Source organism: Scleropages formosus, chromosome 14 (assembly GCF_900964775.1).
Source record: "Scleropages formosus chromosome 14, fSclFor1.1, whole genome shotgun sequence".
NCBI classification, from domain to species: domain Eukaryota; kingdom Metazoa; phylum Chordata; class Actinopteri; order Osteoglossiformes; family Osteoglossidae; genus Scleropages; species Scleropages formosus.
The window spans coordinates 27,163,155-27,172,424 of NC_041819.1; the positions used below are offsets into that span (position 1 = coordinate 27,163,155).

The window sequence follows — 9,270 nt, forward strand, 5'->3', positions numbered from 1 at the left end:
CCTGTTTTTTCCTTTTAGTTGCACATTTACCGTGTTCAGTTTAGCAGAAGCTCTTTTGTAAAGGAATATAAAAAAGGATATGCCACTGTGACTGCAAAAATTAAAGAAAAGGTGGTACTCATAAACCTCTGCAATAGGGACAGGAGGTCAGTTCAAAACTCGGAGCTCTTTATATGTCCACTCACAACATGAGAATCAATAAAACCTTAAAATACAGTTTAATCCTTCCATTGTCTGTAGGGGTGAGGTAAGAAAAAAGAACCCAAAATTTCCTAGAAGACTTTTAGATTCTACTTTGATCAAGAGCTCATACAAAGCAATGTCTCAGTGCAGCTCTAAACTGCGAGACACATGGTACAACATGGACACCAGTTATTACTGTCTATAGACGTGAAGCAACATTGCAGTTTGTTTTAAAATGACTCAAAACAAATGCATCTTCTCTACAAGCTCCGATTCAGTGAATTGTTGCTCCCTTTTCACACGTGACATGATGCCGTGTTCCTCCATCAGCCCAGCAGGAGAATGAAAAAGTGGGATACGTGAAGAAGGGTGAGCTGAGCCCCCCCATGAACATACTCCTCCAGTTGCCCCCAAAAGTGTCCCGCCTTCGTCCCACCCTGGAGCAAGAGGACGTCCACAGACTGTTTCGGAAGCAGAACATGAGGACGGCGGCTGGTCCTGATGGTGTCTGACCTGGGACTGAGACACGGTGCGGATCAACCGACTCCTGTAATTCACCAGGATATCGAACACCTCCCTGCGATCAAACCGGGCCACCTGTCGGATTCAGTTGCTTAATACCTATATTTAATGCTGTTTTTTTGAGACACAATAATACTTTACTATACAGCATTTATTCTGTGTGAAAGATGGAATAATTTCAGACACATGCTGCTCATAGCAATATGTGTACACATTGTGCCGCATACGTGGAACATCAGAGCACATGACTGTTACAGGGTTAAAACCTGAACCAAAAACTCAGGCTATGGGAGGAGATCATGGAATGAGATGATTTCCTCTGTGTGACTGAGGGAAAATTAAAGCATTCATGCAGTTTGCATTTCAGATACTACAAAGTGTAAATATGATACTGCTCTTCCATGTATTGAACAGAATAATATGAAAGAAGAAAATACGTCTTTTGGAAAGGTTTTTGACGTTTTAAAAGTCACATCCTCAGGGATAATACACCAGAAGACCACGGGGGAAGATCATCAGAGCTGATCCCACATACCTAAGGAAAATCTGCACCTAATTGAAACACTCTTAAAGAGAAGAAGAATTAGTTGCTGTGCCCGTGGAATCTCATTGAGGAGCGACGACCCTTCGGACCCCCGGCTGCCTCCCGGGTAGTGCTCAGTTCCTGCTCCTCTCAGCGCAGTTACTGAGACCATCTCTGCGTTTGGGTTCAAACGCAATTCCTAAAAAACAGGACATTAAACACCTGGCAAGTCGAGAATTCTTTTATTTACTAGCCTTTTAATATTAAAAGCAGTAACTTAATCCTCTAAAAAGGGCATTTTTTTTAAAAATTATAGCTACTTTCACTTTCATATTTTCAGACATGGCTCCTACACTATTTGGTGAAATTTTCTCTGAATTCTTAAAGAAAACAGGTACAGCTTTTAAGCTTTCTGCGGTGTTGGGTCCGAGTGTTTTCATCAACTTCATGCTTAAGTTGGAGCAAATGTGTGTCTGCAAACACTCTGGCGAGGACAACCAGTTTTTCTTAGTATCTTACATGTTTTGTCCAGCACTGATTTTGCTTATCATCATTGTGCTGATGGACAAGACCAGCATCACATGCTGGCCACTTTGCTGCAGCCCTGAGGGCCGGAAAAAACTTTTCTCTCATTCGCTCTGCTGCAGAAAAGGATGTACAGTAGTTATGAAAGGTGTGTTTGGAGCAAGTGTTTGGATAATATCAGTACTGCTTGATGGCGACTGGTACGTGTGTTTTAAAACATCACGTAACATCAGGGATGTCCTTGGAGATCTTCCCTGCAAGAGTGAAGACCGTGACACAACTGAAGAAAATTCCAGAATCACTCAGTATTACAATGTTTCACGGGTAAGTAAAGTCGTTTGAATAACCCAAGTAACTGCATTCATAATTGAGATTAAGTTTATTTTCTTAATTTCTCTTTTATGCTGTAGTTTAATTTCAGTCTCCTGGTTCAGAGAAAACATTTGTTCTGAAATAAAGCTGTGCTGTCTCTTTAAGAGAGTTGTTTGAATGTTGATTGTGTTATGCTGCTTGTTTATGTGACGCAGTGGGTTGGACCAGGTCCTGCTCTCCGGTGGGTCTGGGGTTCGAATCCTGCTTGAGGTGCCCTGCGACAGACTGGCGTCCCGTCCCGGGTGTGTCCCCCTCCCCCTCCGGCCTTACGCCCTGTGTTACCGGGTTAGGCTCCGGTTCTCTGCGACCCCGTATGGGACGAGCGGTTCAGAAAGTGTGTGTGTGTGTTTTTCATGTAGACTTACTAGTTATGCACTGAAGAAAGTTTAGAAGCAAAGCTGTGGTTTTCCACTCCTCACTCATTTTTTATTTCTCTGCTGAACTCTAAGGAACATACCTCTTTTCACAGTGCTTCTGACAGTAAACATCTTCAACGTACTTGCCGTCTCTTGGATGTTTATTGAGGAACCTGTTTAGCTATCTGTCAAGCTAGAAATCATCACTAGATCCTAGCGAGGGCAGAATAAAAGTAGATATTTACATGTTTCAAAGTCAAGAGTGATGTAATTTACTTGACAAGTTTCTGAAAGTAATGAAAGTAACTTTTCATAGAAAAGTATGCGATTGTTGGTAGGGTAATAGTTAGAGCTGCTCCTTTGGACCCAAAGGTTGCAGGTTTGATTCCCCCTCTGGCTGTAGTACCCTTGAGCATGGTACTTACCCTAAATCGCTCCAGTAAAAAGTACCCCTCGGTACAAATGGCTCAGTAATTGTTTATAGGTAGACTAACGTAAGCTGCTTTGGAGGAAAGCATCAGGTAAATGTAAATAATTCTGTTAGCACTGTCTCCCTCATTTTATATACTGTACATATCCGTGAATAAAGTTGCAATTCCAAAAAATGTTTCCAATCAAAAATTTGCTACATTCCTTTCTTTTGGGGGTAGCTGGTAGTGTAGTGCTTAAAGCTGTTTTTTCTGGCTTTGTATATTTCAACTAAATCACTCCAGTAAAAATTACACTGCTGTAATGATGGAAAAATCATTCTGAGTAACTTAACAGTGTAAATTGTTTTGGAGAAATATGTCACGTGAATGGATAAAATGCCTGTATAAAACATTCTGAAAGGTACTTGCATCTAATATAAATTTTACACAAGAACCAAACATGATACATGGTTTTAAAGGCCCATGAGCACAAATTTGAAACAGTGTATTAAGTTTTATTCATGCAGATCTTGGCTTTTTAAAATTCTCAGATGTTTAATTGTTGAAACGTTTTTAAAATATAACGGTGACATTAATGGTGTTCTGTTTTCTTTTTTCTTCAGGCTATAAGCCTTATTTTGGCCACTATCCTGGCAATTGTATGGGCTATAGTTAGATGCTGTCAGGGTGGCTCCTCATATTACAAATATAAATATGAAAAATATCAGGAAAGGGAAACAGGAAAAGCCCTGAAAGAACACTTACAAGAACTTGCAAAACAAAACGCTAAAAAGACCTGCCTTCTGGTATTATCTGCAATTCAGGAAACATCTGGGGCGTCTACGACACAGTCACAGCCTCCAACTGTGGAACAAGTTATTGTAGAGCCTTTAACCGAAACTCAGAGACGAAACCTAATCGACAGAGCAAAAAAGACCCAACTACAACAGAAAACACTTGATGACCTTTGGGGAAAAATGTCAGAACCAGATTTTTGCTTATCCGGACTCCAGTTAGCTATAAAAAGGAACCAATCAGCAGTCACTGCAGATCCAGCATCGACCGATGGGAGCCGTGGGAGGGCAGGTCCCTCCAGTGAGAACCAACCAGCAGTCGCCTCAAATCCAGCAGCACTCAGTCAGAGTGAAGAGGAAATGCTGTTGAGTTCCACCACTGACAGGCAGCATAGACCCACTACAGCTGATCCCATGGAACTGAGAGGGATGCAGTGACCGTTACAGGTCAAAGTCACATAATTCGGTCTCAGTGTTGCGGATAGTTTGCAGAAACTTGGATGAAGATCCTCCAGCATCAAACAGTAAATAATGATCCTCCTCTTTGAACCTCAGTGATGGTGAGCAGCGGTTCCATCGCGGTGAGAGCTGTTCGGTCCCGGGTTTGAATCGCCTTATAATAGGAGGAATTACAGTACATACCCTGAGTTACTCCAGTAAGAATACCATGCTGTGTAAATTAGTCATTATGGAAATAACACCGTCAGTTAGGTAATAGTATTTTTTATTTCTTTCTTAATTTGACTTTGCTTTGAGATTCCTTCCCTTTCAGACAGTTAAACCAACTTTGATTTCTCTCTGAACTGCCCTTTCTTGGCTTCTCTAGCATGTGCTTAGTGTATCAACATAAATTTAATTTTCTTCATTTGTTACTGAAATAACCCTTCTATGGGCATGAACTGAGGACATGGCATCCATTTATTGGGTCATGCTGTTCCTTTCTGTCCTGTGAAAACCCAAGGTATTTATCCTCTTATTCTGTTAAAGCTCTGAAATTGAATACTTGCGCAGTACACAGTCAAATTCACTGATTATATTCTGTTGACCAGTTTATTCTTCGCGTATTATGACAGTATATCAAGATTGCACAATGTAACAAATTTTATTATGAGTTAAGGATTTTCCATTCAGCTTTGTTAGATTAAGCATACTTTTGGTGTAAGTTCATACTGTGTCAGTTCTTGGAAAAATATTCCATATTCTGGAAATTAGTAAATTTTGCCACCAAATATTCCAGTACCTCTTAGTATGTGATGCTTTTCAGAATGTTCTGGAACCTTTTAGAATCTTCTAATAACTGCAAGTTTCTGTGGCTAAAACAGACACTCTAGAAGAACTAGTGGCATTTATGTAATCAGTAAATGTTAATCATAGTCAACAACCGAGAACTTTGCAAAATTGTTACATTCTGTTATTGGATAGTGGTGTCTGTACAGGTGAAGATCACGCTTCTGCTATGGTATATTAGTTTGAGACATTTAGCCATGTTTTATGGAGGTATTTGAACTTCCTTATTGTATGCAATAATGTTGCTTGACTGAGTTCAATAATTGATTAAACTTTTAATTTGGAAAAGAAATCCGAGTTTTTATTCCAGAAAGACAGTTATAAGTGCATAAATACTATAGCATCCCCCCATGGAAGTACTGGAGACAAGCTCGGGAGTCAGGGCTCTAGGAAAATGCTCTTTATTAACCGCATACGTGTCTTTTCGATAACAATCTTCACAAAGATATCTCAGACACTACAAGCAGTCCCCAAACACTGGTTCCCCCAGATCACTCTAACCCCCCTTCTCCACAATATGGTTAGGAGGTCACCCCTTGAATCCCCCAGAATTCCCCTGTGGCAAACTAAGCATAAGCAACATAACAGCCAATCAAAACAGAACACAGGACTGAGTACAGAAATAGACACTATTTACATTAATGTACATCAGCCCCCCCTCAGCGCTGGTACAATACAGTACATTTTAACTGCTTTGATTGTGTCAAACCGAATGTTCTGAGGGACACAGACATCCCCACGGTGTTTACATACTTTCAAGCAGCATTGTACACACAGGTCCTCTGTGACCACAATAAAATGCCCAGGAAAGGTGGGCAGTACCTGGTATTCAGACCCCCGAGGGCTATTTGCCAGATGGCTTAGTCTACCGTGCTCCTTATTATCTTACTGTATTATTGGATCAAAGTAAATTGCACTAATGTCTCATTTACAGCAACCTTGGTCAGTGCCCGGTGTCACTGGTGAAAAGAGCTCTATTAAAATAAAAACACTGACCATGATTTAAGCGCGGTAATGACTCTCCAACACATAAGACTATGCACAGTTCTCCTTAGGGAGCAACTGGTAGCAAAGTGGTTAGAGCCGCTGTACAGCAGGTTTCTCCCGAGGAGGTTAGCAGGCGATGCTTCTTTGAGTAAGAAAGAGTTTTTGCGAGAGCGGGCCGAGAGATACAGCCAAGGGATTAGTACATGGGGAACATCCGGACAAGGGAACATCCGGAAGTCAGCATGACAAACAGAGCACAGGGTGGCGTCTGTCACGTCATGTCAGAATGTAAGCGTTGCGGCAAACAGTGCTCTCTAGGCATCCCGCTCCTGAGTTGTCTCCAGGTGTATCCCATCTCCTTCATCTCTGCTAAATGAATAAATGTAAATGTAAGCGTGTGCGTTATATAGGTTGTGTGTGTATAGTAGTAATAAAAATATAATTGTTGCACCAGACATCGGATGAGTTACGTGGTTTATCAACACACAACAGCACCGGTATCTACATGGATAAGCAGCTTGGCACCTTCTACCTCAAGCGAGAGATAAGGTTCAGAAGAAGGAGAAGCAGTTAGATCAGTAGCCTGCGCTCTTGGTGTCTCTCGGGCCTCATCCTACTGAGTACCAAATGCTCCCCAAAATGATTATTCGAGGTAAAGGGTCCAGCTTGGGGGGCCGGTTTGGGGTGTGCCCCAGTGAGGTGAACTTCTCCCTGACTTCTGCGAAAAGGACCCATTTGTCCACCATAAAACAAGCACCAGGTGGTACATTTACTGTACCTAGTCCTTGACCGTGCCTCTCTTTCTCTGAGTCCACGTTAGTCTTCATTTTTTTCTTGATTCAAAATCCTTCAGCAAGCTCTGACTTATCCCAGTCAAAACTCCAAATACGTGGTTTACATCATCTTTAGTCAGTTACACTCATCTGTCCATACATGTAGCCATTTCAAAGCTTTACTTAGCATGCATATAACAGAGTTATGAGCTGGATCCTCTTTTACTCTGCTTACTGGCATTAAAACCCCTTGTATTTTATGTTCTTGTGCCCAATGTACCACAGGGGCAGCTGGTAGTGTAGTGTAGTGTAGTGGTTAGAGCTACTGCCGAAGTTGCAGTTTCAATTCCTACCTCTGGCTGTAGTACCCTGAGCAAGCTTATCATCATCATCTCCTTCGGCCCTGCCTGGGGCAGAGGTTGCCAACGAGAGCTCTCCAGGCATCCCGGTCCTGAGTTGTCTCCAGGTGTATCCCATCTCCTTCATCTCTGCTTCTATGTTGTGGCGCAAGCTGTTTTTTGGTCGGACTCGATTTCTCTTCCCGTCCGGGTTCCAGGTGAGGGCTTGCCGTATGATGCCGGAAGCAGGTTTCGAAGGGTGTAGCCGATCCATTGCCAACGTCTTTGGAGTATTTTGTCCTCTACTGGTTGCTGTTTTGTTCGCTGCCAAAGTTCTTCATTAGATCACAAATGTCTCTGTACCTCATCACGCCTCCTTTACCTTCAAACAGTCTAGCCGTGGACAGTCAAAAGAACCATAAGTGGGTCTCGCTCCAGGAGATCCCCATGTCCACTTTTCTCATTTCACCCTCCTAGAAAAAAACTGTTTGATGGTCCGACTTACGAGTTTTCAACCTTACAATGATGCAATAGCGATATGCATTCAGTGGAAACCGTACTTTGAATTTCATTTCGTACTGTTTCACTGTTCGTTTTGGTCCATTATTTTACTTATATAACATTATTTGTTTCAACCAGGTTTGGGAAAGGACTACTGGAATCCATGTTCTGTCATTAACTACTAACATCTGTTTTATCAAGGAAGTATGACAAACATGCAATTGGCTGTTAAAAGGAATTATTATTATTATTATTATTTTTATTAGCAGGTGCCTTTATCTGCTGATAGCCATGAGCAGACAGCATTCAGGACTCCTTTTGGGCACTTCCAATTTAAAGTGTTGCCATTTGGGATTCATGAGGCACCTGCAACATTTCAAAGGCTAATAAACCATGTACTTAAAGGCACAGAGGGCTTTGCAGCAGCATAGTTGGATGACATTGTCATCTATAGTTGTAGCTGGGAGGAGCATCTACACCATCTGCAACATGTCACGTCCCTGAGAAAGCAGACAGGTTTCACCATCCACCCACACAACTGTGTTTTGGCGAAGGAGGAAGCTGCCTACCTTGGCTATGCGTTGGGCCGAGGGATTTATCCTCACAGGGTTTGGAGGCAGTAGTGGAGAAGCAAAGTAGTAGGACCAAAAATATTTATTTTTCTTTACTTAAAAAATGGATCTTCACCAATAACAAAACACTTTAACCCAAGCCAAATACAAAAATAAACTGAGAAAAAAAAACATTGAGTTACAAAAGGAAATGAGGCATATGAGCCATGGGCTTAAACCTCTTGCACCAGCAGCAATACACAGCTCTCCTTTCCTCTCTGTGTCTGTCTCTCACTAGTGACCTAATACAACCTTTTATAGCAGTAACTCCGCCCTTCTGGCTGCATATAACAGCCTCAACAACTAATTCCAAAATACATATTCCCCAAAAATTACACCCAACAACATAAATACAAAGACATACAAAACATTTGTCTGTTATAAATATCCCTATTTCAGAATCAGAATCAGATCAGAATCAGAACGAGCTTTATTGCCAAGTATGTTCGCACATACAAGGAATTTGTCCTGGTGACAGGAACCACCACAGCACAGACAGAATGACAGTGACAAGACACAGATGAGAAGATAGAGCACGCGAGCAAGGGACAAAAAATATTAAAAAATATAAAGTACCCAATATACAAAAATAGTACAAAAATAGTCGCTAGATACAAATGCAAGGGAGTGTAAGAGAAATGTGATAAATAGTTATAAATATAAATAGCATTATGTATTGCACGGTTTACTCTCTAGGGGAGAGATTTAGGTGTTCATGAGGTAGATGGCCTGAGGAAAGAAACTTTTCTTATGCCTGGCTGTCCTGGTGCACAGTGCTCTGTAGCGCCGGCCAGATGGCAAAGGTCTGAAGAGGAAGTGGCCTGGATGTGAGGGGTCTAGAATGATTTTGCTCGCCCTTTTACTGACTCTGGACGAGTGCAGTTCTTGGAGAGCTGGGGGGGATGTGCCGATGAGTCTTCCAGCAGTCCGAACTATCCGCTGCAGTCTTCTGATGTCTGACTTCGTAGCTGAGCCGAACCAGACAGTTATAGAAGTGCAGAGGACAGACTCGATGACTGCAGAGTAGAATTGCATCAGTAGCTCCTGTGGCAGGTTGAACTTCCTCAGCTGGCGAAGGAAGTACAACC

General features: G+C 42.0%; 1 protein-coding gene across 1 annotated transcript; it reads left to right on the plus strand.

Moving 5' to 3' along the window:
- The first annotated feature begins 1,515 nt into the window (after positions 1-1,515).
- LOC108926880 (uncharacterized) lies at positions 1,516-5,232 on the plus strand. The gene is made up of 2 exons (XM_018739855.2): positions 1,516-2,077; positions 3,515-5,232. The coding sequence occupies exons 1-2, from the start codon at positions 1,571-1,573 to the stop codon at positions 4,121-4,123; spliced, it is 1,116 nt and encodes a 371-aa protein (XP_018595371.2). The 5' UTR covers positions 1,516-1,570; the 3' UTR covers positions 4,124-5,232.
- The last annotated feature ends 4,038 nt before the right edge of the window (positions 5,233-9,270 follow it).

Coding starts and splice junctions, on each gene's coding strand:
- LOC108926880 (XM_018739855.2), top strand. CDS start 1,571: ATGGCTCCTACACTATTTGGTGAAATTTTCTCTGAATTCTTAAAGAAA. Junction 2,078..3,514: donor AGTATTACAATGTTTCACGG/GTAAGTAAAGTC, acceptor TTTTTTCTTCAG/GCTATAAGCCTTATTTTGGC.